This window comes from Arvicola amphibius, chromosome 14, assembly GCF_903992535.2.
Source record: "Arvicola amphibius chromosome 14, mArvAmp1.2, whole genome shotgun sequence".
Taxonomy (NCBI): domain Eukaryota; kingdom Metazoa; phylum Chordata; class Mammalia; order Rodentia; family Cricetidae; genus Arvicola; species Arvicola amphibius.
In genome coordinates this window covers 17,335,834-17,359,626 of record NC_052060.1, presented here as the reverse complement: position 1 = coordinate 17,359,626, position 23,793 = coordinate 17,335,834, and the positions used below count along the sequence as shown (strand labels likewise).

At 42.4% G+C, this 23,793-nt stretch overlaps 2 protein-coding genes across 2 annotated transcripts; one reads left to right on the top strand and one right to left on the bottom strand.

Moving 5' to 3' along the window:
• Wdr77 (WD repeat domain 77) lies at positions 1-10,189 on the bottom strand. The gene is made up of 10 exons (XM_038311836.2): positions 9,953-10,189; positions 9,516-9,701; positions 8,276-8,417; positions 7,947-7,996; positions 5,463-5,533; positions 5,286-5,340; positions 4,782-4,853; positions 4,028-4,136; positions 3,453-3,521; positions 1-2,731 (listed from the first exon to the last, which is right to left on the bottom strand). The coding sequence occupies exons 1-10, from the start codon at positions 10,065-10,067 to the stop codon at positions 2,572-2,574; spliced, it is 1,029 nt and encodes a 342-aa protein (XP_038167764.1). The 5' UTR covers positions 10,068-10,189; the 3' UTR covers positions 1-2,571.
• Positions 10,190-10,327: 138 nt separating this feature from the next.
• Positions 10,328-23,793, top strand: Atp5pb (ATP synthase peripheral stalk-membrane subunit b). Its single transcript, XM_038310987.1, has 7 exons — positions 10,328-10,476; positions 10,709-10,745; positions 15,875-16,020; positions 18,038-18,201; positions 20,226-20,351; positions 22,083-22,262; positions 23,406-23,793. The coding sequence occupies exons 1-7, from the start codon at positions 10,437-10,439 to the stop codon at positions 23,481-23,483; spliced, it is 771 nt and encodes a 256-aa protein (XP_038166915.1). The 5' UTR covers positions 10,328-10,436; the 3' UTR covers positions 23,484-23,793.

The following is a 23,793-nucleotide window of genomic DNA, read 5'->3' as shown; positions in this document are numbered from 1 at the left end:
TACTGTCTTTTTCTATTCACATTTATTTGGTGAACTCAAAGCTAAGGCAACACAAATACAGGACATCATTCATTCTGTCCAAATCTAGTACCTTTTAAAAACCAGTATCTTTACTCTCCTGTCTAGAAACAGCCATGTCATGATGTCCTCTGAAGCTGATGAGTTTTAGGACACAGGCCTCTTCCCCAATATCCTGCCCTTCCTTATAAGCTAAAGATATAGAAGCCCAAAGCAGTTTGAGTTTTGGGTACATTCTTTATGTGCATATAGGTGGGCAGAGGACAACTTGCTGAGTAGTACAGTCCTTTCACCATGTGGGTAGCAGAGATTGAATCAGGCCGTCAGATTTGATGGCACTTTTACCCACTAAACAATCTTCTGCCCCTGACTTTGGGCATTTTTGAAGCTGTGACAGTGAGCCACAAGAAATGTTCACATGGCTCTTTACTAAAGCACCAGGGACCATCTGTTCTACAGTGAGATACCTAAATGTCTGATGTCACCCAGGACTATACAGACCTTCAGTGTTTCACATCCCAAGAACTCACCACTCCCAAGTTGTCTCAGATCACTGTGGGTCAGTTTAGCAGTGGCTGAGGAAAAGCAGTCACTTGTGTTGAGACATTTGAACAGTAACACTAACCTGAATCAAACTGTTTTTCAACAAGCAAAATGCACCCATTGTTCCCAGCCACTGGGCCTTACAGGACTGGAACAATTCTTCAGACAATGAATGACCAGCTGCAACTCCAGCCATAGTCCTGGTTATTTCCAGGTCTTTTATTTTGAACTATCTTCTTTACTCATAATACACAATCACTCAAAAATTATGCTGGTCATTGTTTGTGGCTTTGACTGAGTTCATACATCTGTGACATGTATTAATCAATGTGAGCTACTTTTTATTTATACAAGCCTGAAAGGAAACTTTTTAAAAGACTTTTATGTGCATGTGAGTGATGGGCCTCTGGAAGCCAGAGGCACCTGATCTGAAGTTAAGGTGGTCGTGAGCCTGGGAATCAAACGTAGGCTCTCTGGAGCATTAGCACGTGCTCTTGTCCACCCTACTCTTCATTTCTAAGCAATGACAAGTAGTAACAGTACTTCAAAAACTTGTTTCTCTTCTTTGGTGTAATTTTTAAAATCTTATTTTCTTTTTTTAAAAAGGTTTAGTGATTATGTATACAGTTGTACCTGCACACCAGAAGAGGGCACCAGATCTCATTATAGATGTCTGACCCACCATGTGGTTGCTGGGAATTGAACTCGGACCTCTGGAAGAGCAGCCAGTGCTCTTAACCTCTGAGCCATCTCTCGAGCTCCTAAGTCTTATTTCTTTAAAGTCCCATCCACCACCATCAGTCTTAAGCCCAAGAAACAGGCCATATAAATGTACTATCTGCTCTTCTTCCCTAGATGACCACAAACACAAGCTGAGCAGCATACAGTGAGTCCACCTACCCATCTGATTCTTTGCCCTTAACTTAACAATAGTATATAACCAAATCCTAAGTTCCAATATAATCAGTATTTATCAACACTCTAAATGGAGTGGCTAGACCAACAGCAAGTATAAGTTTAAGTTCTTTTTAACTAGCTGCTTTGGGAATGGTGGAAAACAGACACTGGGCAGTTAAGACTGACACTCTGGTGACTCACCTAAGTGAAGCAGGTAAAAAAATAACAGCTTAGGTAGGGAAAAGGACAATGATGAAGGTCTTTATTTCACCTTTCAGTATTTCTGAGTTTCCCTATACTAGATCTCAAATCTTAGGAGTCCACAAATACAGCATTTAGACTTCTTATCTCCAGAGGAAGGCCCAGAGGTCATCAGGCCTCAGGAAATCTTTAAGTAGAAATGACAAAGCCTTCTCTGTAACAAGCCGAGTCAGTGTTCTGAACTCACTGAAACACCTTTAAGCGCTCATCATCCCTAAAACTTTCTGTGAAATTTAGGACAGGAAAACACTCAAATCTCTCATACAGCACAAGGAGGGCAAAGGGTGAACAAGAACTACATTGCAACAGCTAAATTTATTCACCCGAAAAATTAATTTGATTCACTTTAACAGAAATTTGTGGTATTTCCTGTGACTTCTCAAGGAACATTGGGCTGGACATCTATGAATGGAAGTATTTCCCTTAATAATGAATTATTAAATGTATATAAAAATAAGTTACCCCATCTCTGAATCAGAAAATCTAGGAATACCCACATTCCATAACCCAAACAATATACCCAATTCTTGGACTTGAGAACCATGAAAGCTTCTGGTCACTTTGTGGGGAATAAAGAGCATTGCTTTGGGAAAGCTGAAGGATAATTTCCCCCACCCCAAACTCTCAATACACTCATGCACGTGTGCTCGCACACACATCCATTTATAAAGGAGTTTTCCTCCTAGTCACACGGGCTGCAGCCTCCCTCAAGCTGAGAATCTGCCTATTTTACTGCACAGGACTGGGGAGTAAACATTGCTCTCCAAGGCTCCTGTGCTCTCACAACTGGAAGGCAAGGGCAAGCAAGTAGATTGTTGCAAGTAGATTGTAGCTTGTTTTCTGAAATCCATTCTACTCCGCAACATTCTCAGGCCCGGGGGCTGGGAGAGGCTCTATGGGCACAACATGGTGGATGACCTGATGGTCCCAGCCGACTGTGGTAAGGAGGGAGGGGCTGAGTGGAGACCACGTAGCATCTCTCACGAAGTCTCTGTGGGCTCGACTTCTAAACCTAAAACAAAGAAGGGGATACAGGGTGTGGTAAGAGGCGAGACACAAACCCAGGTGAGAAGACAGAAAGAAAACCTAACATAACTAGGACACATTTCAACATCTGTGCAGCCTCATCACCAGGACAGTGGCTGTTCAATCATCCAATCCAATCTACTTTCCTAGGTGAAGAAATAGTGGGCAGAGCAGCAAGGAAGTGATACATCCACAACCAAGAAGGAAACACAGCAAAGGAAGGTGTAGACCAGGTCTTCCAGCCAGTGCCTGTCACTCTACAGCAGGCTCCACTTCACAAGTGGTTCCCTGTGTGAAGCTGGAACGCTAGCTAGACTCAGCCCAAATCAGACAACTTCCAAGGCTCAGTCTCTGCAGACACACGACACAAATGGAGAGAATTCTTTGGGTGCTGGGGGTGAAACTCTCTACAGACAAAAATGGAGAATTTTCTTCTATTTATTTTTAATAATGTGTGAGTGGGCATGTGCACCGAGTGCAGGTGCCCGCAGAAGTCAAAGGCATCGCAAGACTTGGATCTGGAGTGGCACACAGCTGTGAGGAGAATGGCATGGGTGCTGGGAACAAAAGGAAGTGTTCTCAACTGCTGAGCCTTTCTCCAGACCCAACAAAGGAAGAATTCAACATGCCGGTTACTGAAAACAGACCTGCTTGCCCATTGGTCTTGATCCCTGACACATGATCATGGAATTCTACTTCAAACTTACACCTCAGAAAGGCTTGAATCCAGCACAGCAAGTGAGCAGTCTTCACTGAGAGAGGCCAGAAAGGGAACACTAGAAGAGGGCACAAAGGGAAGAGAAGATAAAGGCCACAGATACCACAAACAAAATCTGACTGGGCCAGCCCCAACCTCACTATAAACTGATCCAGGGCAGAAGGCAGCCTGATGCCCACTGTGGGATAAGGTCTTGCTGCCATTACATTTCTAAGGAAAATAGAGGAAAGTCAGTGCTCACAGAAACCATCCTGGCATCCAACTACCCCAATGGGTCCCTCTCTACATTAGTAATTACCCAGAATCAGGCTCTCAACCACTCGGTGCCAGAAGCCTACTACATTGGTCAAGCTGTGTTGAACAGGAATGAGACCAATTTTGGCTGTTTGTTTTCAGACTACACAATCCTATAAGGACTAAACTGACTAGTTAGGAAAACCAGGCTAGAGGACTTCCCATCTAAGGAACAATCTTTACCAATAGTTACATCCCTTATCATTCCATTCCTACTCCTTCACCATTGTCCCCAAGCATGGCTTCCAGGTCCCTGGTAACAAACGGTACCTGTGTGGAGAGAACGCCAGTCTAGTGGCGCACTGGGAGTGCACAGCTGAGCTGAGGGGGCAGCTTGCATTCTTGGTGTCCACAAGGGAAACGGATCCATTCTCATCACCTGTAGTGGAAACACCATGTTGAGTGGTCAAGAAAATATACTTCAGGTTGTGCATGGTCAAGCAGGTCTTTAATCCTAGCATGCAGGAGGCAGAAGCTGGCCGGAAGAGCTCCATGAGTTCAAGGCCAGACACACCAAGTTCCAGGATAGCCAGAGCTAAGACCCTGTCTTAACAACAATAAAAAAAAAAAAACAAACAAACAAAAACCACGTAGGCTTTGATATCAGCCAGACCTGGATTTGAAAGAATCTTACTTCCTCAAGATATGGACAAATTTGCCACCTGAGCACCAGTTTCCTTTTGCAAGGCAAGATCAGTAAGTCACTGTGCGGCTGTGACGATTACTGGATAAAGCTATGACTTCAACTACAAGCTGTGACTATACGCAGCCACACCCAAGCACAACATAATTCCCTAAGAGCAAGCTGCTTGCTAAGCGGCTCACTGATTTCTAACCATGCCCAGAATAGGGGAGCTGGAACAATGAGAAATCGAATCAACTAGGAAAAAAATATGTTCTCCAAAGCTAAACAAAACTGGCACAATTCATGCAGTGCCTAAGTGTACTGACAAGAGCATGTACACCATGAAGGTAGCACTTTCTCCTCCTCCCCATTCTGAGTCAAGATGCCATGCTGCCTTACCAAAGACAAAGACTTCACTCTGCTGAGGATGCCAAGCCAGGGAGGTAGGAAGGTATCCAGAGGCATTACAGCCTAGAAAGGAAAAAGGGCGGTTTGGAACAAGAGCCACACCTAGAAGAAGCAGTTTTTCAAGAAGTCATGAAGTCCTGGGAACACTTTACTGGGTTTCTTAAATGCTGTAATGGCAGCCATGCATGTCTCCATCCCTGAGTCTCACAACCCACATCTATCCATCAGTCTCCAGTCATTTGGGGGTTCACATTTAAGCCACAATGCCTAACAATAATAACCCTAGTCCTTTTTGTCTGTTTGCAGAAAAAACCACCCACCTAGGAGCTAGCCCTTCCTCTTGGTACATGCTGCACTATGGTCAGCAGAACCTCTGACAGAAAATGACACCACAGAGGGTGGGCATCTAGCAACTCTGCTGACTCTGGACAAAGAAAGCCTCTTCCAAGTGGGATCCTATTACCATTTTCTCCTCATCATTGGTCTCAGACTCACCTATCTGTGATGCTGGCTTGGGGCAGCGGGTATCCCAAAGCAAAATTCTACTGTCCTAGGAAGAGAAACAGAAAAAGGGTTTCATAATCCAAAAGAACAGCTGCTGGCCAGTCTCCACAGCAGGGATTGGGCCTATTAAAGCTCAGCTGTGGTTGGAAAGAAGCTACTGGATCTCACCTCACTGCATGAAAGAAACACAGAGTCCTTGTGGGGAGAGGCAGCAACACATGTGACCGGTCCTGCATGAGCTGCAAAAAAGAAACATGGCAGAGAAAGGAGAATGTAAGAAATAGACCTACGTTTATTGTATAACTTTGTAAATATCATGTCAGATTATAAACCAGAAGAACCACCATAGGAGAAGCTGATCGTTATAAAATCCTGAAACAGCTGGGGGAATAATGAACTGGTAGAGACAATGAAGTCCAATTCCAGGCTTAGTAAGAACAGGGGAGGAGAACAGCACATTTTAAGCAACCCGATTTTCTAATATGCTTTCCCCTAAGACTGACAGGCCTGTGCTTTCCTGTCACCCTTCTCCACTTTCTAGGGGCAACAGTTACCTCCCTTCCAGCCAGGTCCTGCATGGGTATGCCGGTGCTCAGAGGCTGAAAACCTAAGGCTCTCAAATTAAGAGCCCCAGAGAAAGAGGGGCTCCTGGGAGGACTCAGTGAAGGAGTGGCCCTGTCTCGGTCACCCCACAGACACAAGGGCAGCGCTCTGACTTGCCTCTCCATTTCTAGCGTGAAAACTGAAGAGTGCAATGGCTGTTGTCCCAAGACACAACCAATTAGCTTACCTGGGTTAACAAAGCAAGCTGGACTTTTCCTGAGAGAAAGAGAAACCTAAGGCTGCTACAATGCACACTGGTTTTCGTTATTGGGCTATTTGTAAAGTTTCTAGAAACATGACAAAAAAAAGTAACTTCTTGGCAACAACCTAATTTTTAAGAAACACTCATTCATCAATTGTGTATGTGTGCACGGGTACCACAGCACTCATGGAGATCAGAGGATAGCTTGTAGGAGTCAGCTCTGTTCCTCCACCAATCAGAATCCAAACATCAAACCCAGGAGTCCAAGTTTGGCAACAAGTATCTTCACCCAAAGTCATCTCACCTGCCCTACTTAAATCTTTTCATTAACAAGTTTTAAATGTATGGGAGAGTATAGCTTTTAAATTCTTTTAGGAGGCCTACATGTGGGGGGGGGGGGGAATCATTGCTACAAATTAGCTAGAGGCTGAAGAAACCACTGAGGTCATTTAACCAATCCTTTTAGAGCACCCAAATGGTTCTATCTTAAGGATTAAACCACCCTCATCCTTCTATCCTCACTCTAGAATCCGTCTTCATGAATTCAAAATTCATATAGAATTGCTACCAAAATAAAGTCAACTGATGGTTCTATTAATGAAGCGAATAGAAGAACATTAAAGAAAGTGATGAAATGCCCGGAAAAGATGTTTTATAGAAGTGAAAATTCAAAAGTTAGGTTCAAAAGTCTTGGGCAGGAGAGATGGTTTAGTCAGTAAAAGGTTTTCCACATCAGCAGGAAGATCTGAATTCAACCCCAGAATCCATGTAAAAAGCCAAGCAAGTATGGTGGCACTTGTTATTCCAGCACTGGGGAGTCATGGACAAGAAAACCCTTGTGGCTCCCTGGCTAGTCAGTCTTGCCTCCTCTGTGAGCTCCATGTCTTAGTGAGAGACTCAGTCTCAGAAACCCAAGTAGGCATCTCCAAAGTTGGCCTCTGGCCTCCATATGCATGCCATAGTCACACATATGCACAAGTCCCAGGGCTTATTCTCTGAGAACAAGGCTCTACTGTGTCTGGATTAAGCTGGAGAACAGTTTACTCTCAGAATAAAGCCTTAATGCCAACTAGAAAGTGGGATCTTGACCTGTAGCTTACAAGAAACCAATGAAGAACCAAGAGTTAAAGATCACAGGTGGAGAGATGAGGGAGATTGTCTACTGCTAAAGCTTCATGACAAATGGAATGCAAGAAATGGGCAGGAAGGGGACTGACCAAAATGGAGACTCAAAAGAACCTGATGAACCCCAAGTATAAGAAGATAGGGGCTGTTGGCCACTGCAGTTTAAAACGTTTGGCTCCCAATTGGTGGACTATTTAGGAAGGACTGGGTGTGCGGCCTTGTTGGAGGAGGTGTGTCACTGAGGGTGGGCTTTGAGGTCTCAAAAGCCCACAAAGCCAGGCCGGCTTGCTATCATCTTTCTGCCACATGCTTGTGAACTGGGATGTAAGCTCTTAGCTACTGCTCCCGCACCACGACTGCCTGCCTGCTTGTCCCCATTCTTCTCATGATGACGATCACAAACTAACCCTCCGAAACTGTAAGCAAGCCTTCAACTAAATGCTTTTCCTACAAGTTGCCTTGATCATAATGTTTCACAGCAATAAAACAGTAATTAAAGACACCCATGTGGCCAAAACGTCGTGAAGCCATCAACACAAACAAAAACACAGAGAAATAGACAGGTGGCACATAATTGAACCTGATTGTAGTTGGGGGTAAGGAAAAGAAACCAAGAGAACACAGACTTGCTATTATTATTATTATCCAAACAAAGTTCTAAGATCCCAAAGGAGAAAATAAAAGATAACTGTCGCCAGTACCAATCAAGAAGGAATACTTACCTCGGTATGAATTCAGTGACATCTGCTGAGCCAGGTCCCAAATTTTGATGCTACAATAAAAAGAAAAAAGAAAGAAAAGGAATCTCGACTTGCACTATCAACATAAAAATGTACTCAAACAAGAACATGTTTGACCAACATGTCCCATATCTGCCTCCTAAACTCCTGCAGTCTTATTTATAAACCACTACCAATACTCAAAGGAAACAGACATGCCATTACTCACTAGCCTCTAAAAACAGCCCAAAACAGTAATCAATGAAACTGAGGGGATAGTAATGATACCCACAAGAAGCCTAGGGATGGGAGTAATGAAAGCAGGGACCCACCAGAAGTCTTTGCTACCACTGACGGCTTGTGTACCAGAGCTCAGGACTGTGACAGTAGACACAATGTCATCATGCTCATACTTGCAGAACTTGCTGACAATAAGTGTCTCGTTCTCATCTAGCTCCCACAATTCAACAGCACCTGTTGAGGATAGAGTGGGGTGAGGTGTAGGTGAGGGAAGCCCAAGCCTGGGTTAGACCCAGGTGGTAATACATGCCTAGGACTCAAGCAAGCATTATTACTGAGCTAACAGAAGTTATTCCTGTAAAAGCAAAGTTCGTATCATTAAAGGGCTTAGCTCACTTCTAGGCCATTTGGTATTATGTTACGTTACTGCTTTCCTCACAACAGCCCAGACTATGTGAGGAAAACCCCTAGAAAAAGACAGCGAGATCACTATATCAACTATCTAACATTTGATTAGATTGCCTTAAAAAAATGCCTTGCAATACTTTACTTGAAAAAAATACTTGCAACACCAGGGAGGCTCAATCTCTAATGTTCTACTTTTCAACTTCCATGCCCTACCTAACAATTTAAAAATACATACATACCAACAGGCATGGTGGCACATACCTTTGATTCCAACACTCCCGCAGCAGAGGCAGGTGGATCTCTGTGAGTTCTAGGCCAGCCTGGTCTACAAAGTGAGTTCCACGGCAGCCAGAGCTACACAGAGAAACCCTGTCTCAAAAATCCAAAACAAAATACACACACACACACACACACACACACGCACGCGCGCACACAATGAGATATTTTTATTTCAACTGTATAGTTGTTTTGTCTTCATGTCTATTCACCAAGTGCACGTAGTGCCCATGGAGGCAAAAAGAGAGCACTGGATTAGTGTCATGTGGGTGCTGGGACTCCAACTTTGGCCCTCTGGAAAAGCAGTCACCACTTGTAACCACCAGGTCATCTTTCCAGACCCAAAATCAATCTTTTTATTTTATTGTACCCTAAGTAGCCTTGGATAGCCTGGAACTCGCTATGTAAAAAAGTCTGGCCTCCAAACCACAGAGCTCTGCCTGCTTCTGCTGGGAAAAGCAGCACTCCCGTCCAGTTCCCACCAACTTCTAAATTTTATTTAATATAAGGTTCATTTAATATGATTTTAATATAATGTTCGATTTTCTGAGAATGCCATACCTGCACACAACGTAGAGCATATTCACCCCTAACTTTTCCAAGATTCACCTCCCCCATCACCTCCTTCCAGGGAAGGGAGTTACTTACCTGAATCTGAGGCCACTAGGATACCTTTGTCCCCCACCCAAGTGAGGTCTGCTACTCCGGCCTCGGTCTGGACGCCCGCAGAGCAGAAGCCTTCGTTGGGGGCCGCACTCGGATCCTTGAAAAACCACAAAGAGCCAGCCCAGCAGCGACCACTCAGACTGGAGGCCCCGAGCAGAAGGGAACCATCTACGGTGGGGAGAGGGAAGTCATAAGGAGTCAGATGGAAGGCCCGGCTCGTTTCTATGGTAACCTCATAGAACCCAACGCGAGGCGCGTCTGGATTTGAGATCAGGTTTGTGGGGCAGGGTTGGGCAGCTCCCGAACGCCGGGTAGGGATCGGGGGGGCACACGCGCTGGGTGGACTTGGCAGGGTCAGTGCCGGGAAAGGGCGCCCGGGGCTGGGGAAGGGGGCTTCCAGGCCCGGAATCTCGGCTCACCAGACCGGTACCGTGCAGCCTCCAACTGCCGTTCCATGCAGGCGGGAGCATTGGGGGGCAGGTTCCACTCGCGGGCCGCCGGGGGCACGAGCGGAGGTGGGGTTTCCTTCCGCATCTCCACGGTTCCAGCTCCAACCTAGACCCAAGCTGAACGACACCGACTCCGCGCTGGCGGAACCCCCACGTGGTGCACCTCTGCGCCTCCGCCCCTCTCCAAGGGCTACGCTCTACTTCTCGCGAGAATTGCGTCCGCACTCCCAGCTCGCTTTCCTTCCGCCCTTCCCGCAGTGGGATTTCGTATTTTTTTTTTTTTTTTCCCCCTCCGTCTTCTCGCGAGGGGGAAAAAAAAAAAAAATCGAGCAGGACAGAAAGCACTCCGCTCTCTTCTCGCGAGATTTGTGAGCGGCCATCTTGCTCCTGCCCCTGACAGTCTCCGGTCGGGGTCACAGGGACGTGAAGTCCGCTGTCTGGACCTTTGCAGACCATGCTGTCCCGGGTGGTACTTTCTGCCGCCGCCGCAGCGGGTGAGACATGTAGACCCCGGGCTGGTCTATCAGGATGACTGGGAAGAAGCTAGGCCTGGGGCCCCAGGGAGGCGGAAAGTGGGTGAAGAAAGGACCTCGACGTTTGGGCCTGAGCAGAGCTGCCTGACCATGTCGGATCTCGGGGGACGTCAAGGAGGGGTGCGTGGGACCGAGGAAGGTGGAAACTGAATTTCACCTTGACTTTGCTAACCTGCGCCTTGTGTGTTTGCAGCCCCGTGTCTGAAGAATGCGGCTGTCCTGGGACCAGGGTAAGTGTCACGGCGACTTATCCTTTTCTTAGCTTTAAGCCAGAAATTACTTTTTTCCTTCCGTTTGGCGAGCCTAAATCCTCATTCAGACGCTTGTTCTTCTAATTGCCTTGAACGTTGTCATCTGCCCCTGTGACAGACACCCGGAGACTGTAAGTCTCGCCCCTCACTGTGACCTTCAGAGACACCCAGCTGGGAATCAGTTACTAGATTACACTCATGAAGAGATCTGGTTAAATATAACAAATCATGTTGTTTTGAGTGTCTCCCAGATTTCTGCCTTCTGTGACCAGGTCAGGAGTCAGAAATCATGCGTTATTTGGTAAATGTTTGTCTTGACTATCACAGAATGAGCAAGACTGAATAACTTACACCACAGCTACGTCTAACAATTTACAGGCTCCAAAGGTAGAGCGGGGTGCACCTGGCTCCTCCTCTTAGCTGTGACACCTCACTTAGAGCCATATATAATAGTTTATGAGATATAAGAGAATGAATTCTTGTAAAACTCAGAAAACGGTGCTTAGTACATTGTGTGTATCAGAAATGCTGGCACTGCTGCAGGTAAAATTCTTTTCTTAAAACATATCAGGGTGTGTATGAAGTGTTTTAACTCCCAAACTTAATCATACAGCTTTCAAAGTTTACTAACTGCAGAATGCTTGAAAAAGCTGGCCTCGTTTAGGTGTGATTGTCTTGTGTGTGCAATAAGGTGAGACTATAATTGACTGCTTTTGACTTACAGAAAAGCCATGCCATACAAACATTGAAAAATAGCTGTGTGGACCTTAGCACTGCCAGAAATAAATTATGGCACAAGCGATAAGTGAATTACATGCGGAAGATACAAGAAGCACCTTCGTGTCTCCTCTGTCACACTGCATTCTCTAGTACATTGGCAAGGCTCGTCCTCGAGCTGATGCTTTGGCTCTGACTATGCCCACTACCATTACTATGACAGGAGCAGTTAGGACTTTGAAACGGCAGTTGCGTTAGCCCTTTAGTCTTCTGTTTTTATCCTGGTACAGCCCATTCTCGACGTAACAGAGATTATGACAGTTCCCCCACCTAAATCCTTCGGAGTTCATATCCCTCTTGAAATAAAATCGAAACTTAGCAAAACCAAGAAACTCAACTGGAATCAACCCCATCTATATCTTGGTTCTCCTCATCCTTCCATGTTTTGCTTTATGCTCTAGTTGTACCAGCCTTGCTTTTCTCTGGAAAAAATGCCAAGCCCCTTCTTTTTTTCCTTTGAGAATTACATTTTTATTTATGTGCATGTGTGTGTGCACTTGGTTGCACACAAGTGTTTCTACACAAATGCTTGCAAAGGCAAGAGGCTAAGAGGCTTTTAGATCTGTAGCTGGACTTAGGGTGATTGTGAGCAACCCAGCATAGGTGCAGGGAACTGAACTGTGGTCCTATGGAAGCACAGCAAACACTCTTGACTGCTGGGCCATTTTTTAGGCCTAAGCTTATTTTAGTTGTCATATAGTCATTGTATGAAATACTAGCTTTTATAAGGACATTTTTATACAAGTGTATAATGTACCTTGAGCAAGCATAGCCCCCCTTTGCGCATCTATCTTTTTTCTCTATCCCCTCCCCATTAGTCTTCATTCTTCTGTACAATTTGGCTTCCACTTTCATGTTATGTACATGCCGTGTATATCTATGTAAAATTTGATATCTACAAATGAAAGAAAACATTTTATTTTTCTGAGACTGAATTTGTCTTATGATAATCTCCAGTTATATCTGTTTTCTCATCCTGTATAGTTGAATAAAATTTTACTGTGCATATAGCACATTTTCTCCATCCATTCCTCTGTTGGCAGGCACCTAGGTTGCCTCCATAATTTAGCTGTTGTGAATAGTGCTGCGTTAAGCACTGATGTACATAAGTGTTTCTGTGGTGTGCTGACGTGGAATCCTTGGCATAAATATATAAGAGTGGTCTAGTTGAGTCAAATAATCTATTTTTAGTTTTTTATGCGCCCTTCATGTTGATTTTTTTGACTGAATGAAGGGGCGTGGTCGATCGGCAATTATGATTAACCATACTAGCATTAATATATGATATTCAGCTTTAATAAAGGAAAGAAAAGGGGACTTACAAGAGGAGCGCAGGGAAACAAAGAGGGCAAACAAAAGCACATGGATCTTTTAAAGGTATTTGGGGCCCCGGAGGGGTCACGCCCCTCAGACAAAGGGATTGGTCAGCTCCCCCATCAACTGAACTTTATATTCCCACCAGCAGTGTATAACGTTTCTAACTTTCTTTTTATTCTTTGTGTCTTTCATAACATGCATCTCCATTGCCTTAATTTTCTCATCCCTTCCTATCTGCCCTCTGACCTTGTAACCTTCCCCCCAAATATAATAAAATAAAATTTAAGAGAAGGAAAAATCAATCTCTTCATGGAAGCTGCAGTGTGACACAGTGAGTCATGCAGTAACCTTATATTCATACATCCTTCCTTGCAAGTGTTCTTTACGAAGAGTCATTGGTCTGGTTCAAGACCTCTGCTTTCTACTACACTATCAATGCTGGGTCCTCACTGGAACTCATCTTGGGTATCCCGCTGTTGTCCTATGTTGTGGAGATCCTGCAGCTTTGGGTCTGCAGGACAGGTCCCTTCATGTGCTCCAGCAGCTCATAGATGGGGTGGACCATTTCATAACCCTGGTTCTGGGCCTGGGTAGTTGCAGGAGAGCCCACCAGCTCTCCCTTGTCCTCACCACCAGCTCTACTGCATTGCCTTGGCTAGTTCTGCTTTCACGTCCTCAGGGTTGATTCTCCCACATCCACACTTTCAAAGTTGGTTCTACTGTGTTGCCTAGGGGCCTCTCTCCCAAGTGTTGTAGCTGATTGTAGCACAATTAATAAAAACCCAGAGACTGATATTGGGGTTCAACCTGAAGGTCTGAAAAGCAAAACAACCAGCCATTAGTTCTTATCTCTACCTTAGTCCTAGTGGTGATCCTGTCTCCAGGAATCTCAGAATGAAACTGTATGAGAGCTGTCTTCTGCCATCTTAAATTCCTCTCTACTGCAGGGATTAAAGGTGTGTGTCACCACTGCCAGGACTGTAAGGCTGACCAGTGGGGCTGTTTTACTCTCTGAACTTCAGGCAAGCTTTATTAAAATGCAAATGAAGTATCACTGTAGCTGATGAGGAGTAGGGACAACTCCCCCTCTCCTATGACCTCAGGACCAGCTTTCCCACCTGCTTCAGGCATTGATTGGAGAGGAAGGGGGCAATGTGGTAGAGTTTTTGTTTGGTTTTGGTGTTTAGGGGTTTTTTTTTGGCTTTGGTTTTTTGAGTGCAGCCTTTGTTTGCACTGTCGTGGAGCTCACTTTGTGGATCAGGCTGGTCTCAAACTCAGAGATCTGCCTACCTCTGCCTCCTGAGTGCTGGGATTAAAGGCGTGTGCCACTCCAGCTTCATTGTGGTTTTTATGTTCCTGTTGCCTGGTGATATTGAACCATTTTTCTTTGAGACAGAGCTTTCCTCTGTAGCCCCGGCTGGCCTGGAAATTGCTATGTAGTAGACCAGGCTGCTCTCAAGGAGATTCACCTTCCTTGATTAAAGGCCTAGGCCCAGCTTTTTTCTATGTTTATTCACCTTTTGAGTTTGGCCATTTCATTGGCCCATTAATTGACTAAGGTGTATTTAGGGGTTTTGTTTTGGTGGCTCACAGCCATCTGTAATGAGATCTAGTGCCCCCTTCTGGTGTGCAGGTCTACATGGAAGGAATGTTGTATACATAATAAATAAATAAATCTTTTAAAAAAATTTCATGTCAGTTCTTGTCATTATTTCCTGAATAATTAACACCCGCAGAAAGTACTTACCTGTGTTTGAAAGCTTTTGTTAATTTAGGATAGGTTTTTGTACAAGCTGAAAAATAGCGATCTAGCTTCATTCCTCTGCATGTGGATATCCATTTTTTTCCAGCATCATTTGTTGAAGTGTTTCTTTGTAGAGGATATGCTTTGAGGTATCTAGAAGACTGTTTGGATTTGACTGTCATTAAATAAAAGCAGAAGCAGCAAAATAAGGCGAATGCTTGTTTTTGAGAGATGTGAATACTTCGTATGAGTAAAGGTAGGGTACCAAAGAAAGGTGAAGATGCCCAGTTTGCAGGGACTGGGTCAGCTGTGCTGTATTGTTTCCTGTAAATAGAAAAGAGCCTGCTGAAGGTCAGCCTGCTGTCAGGTTCATGTTTTAGAAGCATGGGCAGTAATATGGAAGAAGGAGCTACTTTTAAGGAGTATTTGGCAAGAAGAGCCATCAGGTTTGGTGATGTTAAAATCATTTAAGAAAGAGAAAATGAAGGCTTCAAGTGAGATAACCTTGGCAAACTGAAAAGGCCTGTTTCACAGAGCAGTCCATCAAAGGGAATAATATTCAGAGTCCCCATTCTCAGCATCAGGTTGCCTAAGCAGTGTCAGCATTTAACTCATGGGGAACCCTACTACCTGACAAGTTCCATTCTAAGAATGTTGTGTATATGAACTCACTCTTCACAGTGGTCCTGTAAAGCTATGTTTTACATCTTACATAAAGAAATCTGAGATTACACAAACTTAAGTTCTGGGTGCTGGTAAAATGGTTTAGCAGGTTAAGATACCTGCCACTAAACTTGACAGGTATTCCTGAGTTCTGTTTCCCAGACCCCTATGGTGAAAGGAAAAAAACAGCTCCTGCATGTTGTCCTCTGACCCTCATGTGGTGGTATGCGTGTGTGTAGACACAAACAATACAAAAAGGAAGAATAGAAATTTTTAAAAACTTAAAATTCTTTGCTCAAAACCTAGTGGTTGGTCTAAGATTTTAACTCAGGGCATCTGACTGTAGTCCTTTCTCTTGTGTTTCATTGCTCCTGATTGACATACAACGTCCTCGGTAAATGATCTATAGCTTACACAAAGATTACAGTGGAGGTTTCAAGTGTCTTAAGTCACTGCCCTGGACCTTCCTATTTCTGTCTGTTCTCATTCTGTTGTGACAATAGGAAGCACCTCAGTCTTTATCCCCATTCGTTATTTTTGCTAATTGTTCATACATTGTGTTTTCTCTGAAAAATTTGTTTTAAGTTTGTATAATGATTCCTTGTAGGGTATTACAGGCGACAAGGGTCTTTCACACAGGACAGCCACGTCTCGCCCCTGTACCACCTCTTCCTGAATATGGAGGAAAAGTACGTCTTGGGCTGATTCCTGAAGAATTTTTCCAGTTCCTTTACCCTAAAACTGGTGTAACAGGTGAGTGTTACCCAGGCTTTAGTAACACATTTGAGTGCTACTGTTAAAAGTCAGTTCTTTTATCAGAAGAAATTGTAGTGTTTCCATATATTTAAAAAAACAAAACAAAACCCTTTAACTTCTCTTTGAAATTTTGTTTCATGATTTTAATTTACTTTTATACCTTTGTTTCCATTTATTGACATACTAATCATGCTGATTTCTTTTGATTTCCTTGCAGGCATTGTTCTAACCATACAATAATGAACTAAGTTTAAGTTTCTGATATTGTACAACATATAGGATAACTATCTTAAAAATAATGCCTGTATGTTACACAGTCAGGTAACGAAATTTCGAGACTATAACTAAAAATAAGGCAGGTGAGACTTAGAGAGAGGGGTGTGTGTGCACGTTTTAACAAGTAGGAACATCTTCCCTCATTGGTTGCTTTTATAAAAAGGCATAAACTTTAGAATCATGCTTTTTATAATGGCTGATTTCACTTTCATTATTTAATACTTAGACATTCCCATGAGAACATTTTTATTGTCTGGAAGACCTAGAAAAGTGATTTGCAAGGGTGTCTCCACACTTGTGGCTGAACTCGATTGCAGCTTAGGTCTCTTGGCTGAGCTACTTTTCTTTCACGGAACTGGAAACCCAAAATTTGTTTTTAGCTGTAGACTGACCTAAAATAGCACTTCCTTATCTGACATTGAAGAAAATGGGTGTTTTCAGATCTTCATAAATTATTTAAATGTTAATATAGTGGTCCTTTTTTATGAACTCATATTTAAAATTCATAAACTAAAGACAACGGAGGGAAAGGAACCTGAAACTTTCAGAAGTCTGGGTTCAGTATAGCTGGAACTATAACTCTCACTCTTGTGATACATGTCAAATTATTTGTCCCTACTACAGCTCAGAATACAGGGCTATTCTTAACAAGCCTTGTGTCCCATCCTAACAACTGGTAAGATACCAAGGGAAATGTTATGTAAATATTTGTGTTCTAAACACTATAACTTAAAAATCCTGATAGTGTAGACACTTGGGTGTACATGGTGGCACCCCTGTAATCCCAGCCAGAAGATTGCCACAGGAAGTTCAGTGCCAAACAGGGTTACAGAGCAAGACTGCCTAGGAGGTGTGGGGGAGGGGAGGATCACTTTAGTTCCACTCTTTTGAGAAGCCTAGGTTCACTCTGTGCACTAGTATAAATTTCACATTTTTATGTGTGTGTTTTGCCTGCGTGTATATCTGTACACCACTTGCAAGCAGTGTTCTTAGAGGCCCAAAGAGGGTGTTAGAACTGGAGTTAGCAAAGATTGCGAGCTGCCATGTGGATGTTATTCAAGTCTAGGCTCTCTGCAAGAGCAGCATATGCTCTTAACCACTAAGCCATTTCTCCAATCCCATAAATTCCAACTTCTAAAAACCTAAAAAGAATGCCAGGCATCAGTAAGAAGTCTGAAGCCTGGCAGAGGTAGTGCATGCCTTAATCCCAGCACTTGGGTGGCAGAGGAAGACAGATCTCTGAGTTCAAGGACAGTCTGATCTACAGGGCAAGCTCCAAGACAACCAAGGCTACACAGAACCTTGTCTCGAAAAGCCCAGGCCGGGGGGGTTGGGGGGAGGTAATGTGTGTCCTAAATCATCATCTTTCTAAACTCACAGTCTTTTTTTCTTAAGTAACTATATAATTAGTTGCCTATAGAAATGGAGAATTTTGAGAACATAATTCTTTTTATGTGTAGGTATATTTTATAATAATTGGTTTTTCTCTTACGGTTTCTGTGCTTTATATTATTTCTGTTTTATCAGCACTGAGAAGAAGGTACTTTTTCCCCTTTGAGGAAACAAAGTTCAGGGTTTATTTTGATTTCTGTTTCTGATAGATTGTATAGTCACGATGCAGTCAGCTCTGGGTACTACTAAAACTGTGTGTATAATCTGATTATCATCTTTAACTTTGCCTTGAAGTAACCAAATGCACAGTAGGCATAACATATAAGGTAACTCTTTGTTCTTCTAGGACCCTACGTGCTTGGAACTGGGCTTAGCTTGTATTTTCTGTCCAAAGAAATATATGTGATTACCCCAGAGACCTTCTCTACCATAACAGTAGTAGGGTTGATTGTCTATGTGATTAAGAAATATGGTGCTTCTATTGGAGAATTTCTTGATAAACTTAATGAGGTAAGAATCTTTAACTTTGTTTCCCACTTTTGACTATAGCATAAACATCCCAGTTATCTAATATAATTATTATTTATAGGAATGTTAGAGGAAAAAATACACCAATAACTATTGTTACCATGGTTACAGTCATGTTGCAGTTAGTTACTGCTTTGATATAAAATTGAAATTTACTGAAGTCTTCAGATTTTCTAATGTTTTTCTCATTTCTAAAAATGAGAGTATATTTTATTTTACCCCTTTTTAGTAAAAAAAATTGTATAAAATTGCCAAATAATACATTTTAAAAGCATGCTTAAGTCTTTACATTGTGTGCCAACTAGGATAAATTGGAACATAGTTATTTCTTTAGACTTAAAAACTATGCTTCCATTTGTGTTTGGTTGGTTGGTGGTGTTGGGACCCTGGTAAGGGCTCTTGTGTAGCAAAGACTGACCTTACACTTTTCTGTAAAGTCAAGGCTGACCTTGAATTCCTGAATTCCTTCACGTCCGTCTCCCTGGTGACAGAATTTTCTTTTAATTTTTTTAAGACAAGGTCTCTATGTATCCATTGCTAGCCTAGTGATCACTATGTGGACCAGGCTGATCTTGAACATGGAGACATTCTGCTTCTGACAGTTGCCTTTATGTACTTTGATTGGATTCATTCTAAATTACTCGCTTCCATCCCTCCTCCCATTTCTGCTGAACCTTTCTTCCCAACAAGTCCTTTTCCTGCTTTTGTTTTTGTGACTCATGTAGGTTAGTGTTGCTTGCATGAGCATAGGTGGGGTTTGTGTATAGAAGCATGGGCAGTTTACCAGTAGGAATACTGGTAATAGAGAATGGCTCTCCCTTAGCAACCACTCACTGCTGTAGTGAAGTGTGGGGCTTCATGAGTCCCTCCCCGTCCATGATTGAATGTTGACAGCTCAGTCTTGCACAGGTGAAATAATCACAGCTGCTGTGAATTCATTAGTGCAGTGGCCGTGTCATGTCCCAGCATTCCTCCATATCTACCAGCTATTAGATTCATCCCACTTCCTCTTCCTTGGTGTCCCTGAGCCTTGGTGAAAGTGAAAGTGATACAGATGTCACATTAGGGCTGAGCACTCCACAGTCATGAGTCTCATAGTTACCACCACTGAAAGCAAGCTTATCTGACGAAGGCTAAGAACCGTACTAATCTATGGGTATAGCATGAATATGCAGAAAGCAGTTGGACGCTATATTCATTTTAAAATAAAAAAACAAGAATATGTTATATCCTCCTCAGCCATGGAATATTGACTAGATTTACAGACTCATGCTTAAATTCCTTCCTGTGCAATAGAAAATGCAATTGTCAAATGCATTAGAAAATGGTTGATTACTGCCATAATAGTCCAGGCACTATTGAACATTGAACATAGCTTCCTTGGCAGGTTAAAAAAAACACTTTTCTTCCTCAGCAATCTACCTAGCACTCTCGAGCATTGTAAAAGCTAGCCAGCAGGGAAAAATCCCATCTTACTTAGTTCAAGCTATATTTCTCTATCCTGCAACCAAAGTGTCTTCAGCAGTAGCATCTTAACCATCTCATTCTGATGCTCAGTCAAGAGCATTGGAAATAGACTGTATTGGGGTTCTGGAGCCTTCATGACCAACAACTTCGTGTCTCATATCTGGCACTGGGATTTTTGTTTAATAACCTAAGGCTTCTAGGAGCAATATGATCCACCTATGCAGGCTATCTCTGTTTAAGCTCTTTAATTATTATTTTATCATTATTATAATAATACTTTAATTAACTTGCAGGATAGCAAGTTTTTGTGTGACTTTTCCAATATCCTTAGTTTGAATTAATCCTACACCCTCCTACCTTGGTCTTTTTCATTCAATGTTATATATCACTCATAGGCAATACTTCTGAAGATTTGTGTGTTTCCCTGTATGTGTCTTTCTTCATGGGCATTTTCATAAATGAAGGCTAAAACAGAGCATAAAATGAATCTTTTTCGTACCATTTGTGCTTCCACTGACATTGTACTATCATAATTACAGCAAAAAATTGCTCAACTAGAAGAAGTAAAGCAAGCAACCATCAAACAAATCCAGGATGCAATTGAGATGGAGAAGGCACAACAGGCACTGGTTCAGAAGCGCCACTACCTCTTCGATGTTCAGAGGGTAGGTTTCAGTAACTTCTAAGGACAGTGATGTTATTCATGGGTGTATAAAGAGAGGGAGAGAACTACTGTCTGAGGAGGGAATGAAGCTCAACAGTAAATCACTCCCTTCCATGGGCAAGAAAGTCTTAACACTATCAGAAATTCAGAATATTTTGAGGAATGATTAAATTTTTGAGATGGGTTTTATTTTATATAAAAGCAAAGATTTGACTAGAAGTTAGCAGTTATAATTATGTAGCTACTTAAGAACTGCTAAGTGAAAAACTTCATAGGATTGTTCTAAAATTAAAAACACTATAAGGTATAAAAGAATATATTTTGATTCATACAAAAGGAAAATAATAATAAAAAGGCATGCACTGTGTAAAAAAGGCCAAAGGTGAAATACATTCTTTGTATTTCATACATACTTGAATAAGATAATCTTAACATTTGCCATTAAATACACTCAGAAAGTATATCTAGGAAGCAGTAGAGCTTTTAATTGTACCCAGAGCTTAATTAGGTTCTAAAATTAGAAATGTGTCAGATATTTTGTCATTTTCTTTGAGCTCAGTATTTGTGCCTAATATTTAAAGGTAAGCTGTCTCATACTGAAATTCTACATTATAGAAGTACACAGTGTGGGGCTAAAGAGATGCTTCTGCAGTTGAGAGCAGCAATGCTCTTAACTCGGGTGTTGTTGGATTTCCTTTTGCCCTAGCCCCACGTTGGAATGCCAAAATGTTGGGTTTTTTACTCTTTCAGTGGGGTCAGGGGGTCTATCTCCAAGCTCCCAAATGAATTATACATGGAAAGACTTAATATTTTTTATTTATGCCCAGTCTTGACTTGTTTCTAACCAACTTTCCTTAACTTAAATTATCCCATCTACCTTTGCCTCTGGGCTTTTACCTTTCTCTATTTCTGTATATCTTTCTTTCCTTTTTACTCTGTGGCTGGGAGGCTGGACCCTAGTGTCCTCCTCTTCTTGTTTTCTTGCTCCTCCTCTTTCTAGATGTCTCCTATTTATACTCTGCCTGCCAGCCCCACCTATTCTTACTCCTGCCTCACTATTGGCTGTTTAGCTCTTTATTAGACCATCAGGTGTTTTAGGCAGTCCAAGAACCACAGCTTCACAGAGTTAAACAAATGCAGCATAAACAAAAGCAACAGATCCTTAAGAGTATGGGCCTTTGTAGCCTGATTGCATGTGTTCAGATCTTAGCTTCACAATTTATTGGCTGTGTAACCTTGGGCAAGTTCAACTTTCTGCCTCAGTTTCTCTCTGTAAAATAGATGCACTGATATCCCATGATGTATTTATAAAACTGAACTAAATTGACACAAACACAAGAATGTTTAGAACATAGTTACTCAGTAAATATTCAAACATATATACAGAGAGAGAGACCGCACTATTTGTAGTAGAAAACATTGGAAATAGCCTAACCTATTAGAGATTTTGGGTAAATGAATCCAGGAACACAAGTATAGTGGACTCCAGTGTACTTTAAAGTTGAGGAGGGTGGAATATCTTTAGGAAAGTGATATGTGTATGCACGTATCTCAGTTGGGTTTATTAAATACTTCTGGGGAAGAATGTAAGAAGGCAGGAAAATGATAGCATGTGCCACGTGCTGTGAGAAATGGAGTATGCTAGCTGGAAAATCTCCCAGAACAGAAGTACTCCTTCATGTGTGCAAAACATTTCTTAATTAAATGCAAACCATTTAATTCTTCCCCTCAGAATAATATTGCCTTGGCCTTGGAAGTCACCTACCGGGAACGGCTCCATAGAGCATACAAGGAAGTAAAGAATCGCCTGGACTACCATATTTCTGTACAGAACATGATGCGTCGCAAGGAGCAAGAACACATGATAGACTGGGTGGAAAAACGTGTGGTGCAGAGCATTTCTGCACAGCAGGTACGTGACCTTTTGTAGCTTCTGTGGTTGGACTGGTATTCTGGCAATAATATGCTGTTTAGTGTGTGTGTGTGTGTGTGTGTGTGTGTGTGTGTGTGTGTGGTTGCGGGGGTCGGGGGAGCGAGGCAGTTCCTTCCCTCTACCGTGCAGTTCCCGAGGAGTACACTCAGGAGGTTTTCAGGTTGGGAGGCAAGTGTCTTTGTCTACTGTCTTAGTTGCTTTTCTTCTTCTTTGACAAAGCATCATGACCAAGCCAACTTATAAAAGAAAAGTTTAATATGGGGCTCATGGTTCCAGAGGGTAGTAGAGTCTATGGCATCATGGTGGGCAGAAGGCAGGCAGGCATGGCGGTAGCTGAGAGCTTACATCTGCGCCACAGCATAAAACAGAAAAGGGCTGGGCTTGGCATGAAATTTTGAAACTTAAAAGCCTACCGCAGTGGCAGAACACTCATACACATAAAAAAATAAATAAATCTTTTTTTTAAAAAAGTTATGAAAAAGAAAAACAAGGTCTGTCAGAATTTGATGGATTGTAACATGTACCTTATTTTAAATGCTTAGAAAATACCCCAAAAAAATATACTGGAAAAAGACCGATAATTATTTTCTTTAAGTGTTTTTATTAGGAGTGCATGTGTGTGCACACGGATGAATGCAGGTGTCTCTGTACCTAAAATGCTCTGGAGCTGGAATTACAGATGCCAATGAACCACTTGATATGGGTGCTAAACCCGAACTCGGGTCCTTTGGAAGAGTAGGAAGTGCCCTTGACTGCTGAGCCATCTCTCCAGCCCCAATTATTTTCATTATTAATAATTTTTTATTACTAGTATTTGTTGGTTGGTCTTTTTCAATGAGCTATGATTACCCAAAATAGCATCAGGTAAAGGTATTATAAGCATATCTGGCCTTAATTTCTCTGTAGATTTTACTCTTAAAAGCTGTGGGCCAGGGAAGTTTAGCTCCCAGGATTTGCTTCTAAAATAAATTGCATCTTCCCTATGTTATATAATTATTTCCTCTTATAACTTTTTAGTAAGCTTTCCACATTAAGTAGTAATCTTGAGGCTTTATTCTAGTAGGGAGTATGTCACCTTTACACATTCTTGAGAGATTTGACCTCAGTTCTTCCTTGTCACAGGAGAAGGAGACCATTGCCAAGTGCATTTCGGATCTAAAGCTGCTCGCTAAGAAGGCTCAGGCTCAGCCAGTTATGTGAATGTAGCTGTCTCAGCTGAGATGGCCAGAGAAACGGGAAGTCGTCTGTGTGAGGAGCTCTTCCTGTATCACTGTCTATTGAAATCACAGTGCACCTTTCCTGAGAAATGACCGAGATTCATTTAGTTAGTGACTTAACCCTATTGGCCAGTCAGGTATTTCTGATCCTTGTTGTGTATCTGGAGTTGACTAAAGATCACTTTTGAATAAGTAACTTGCAGCAACTTGCTGCCTGACTAAAATTACCAAGTTATATTTTAAACTTGTAATTAGTTATACCATCTTGCAATAAAATGACATTTGAAACAGAA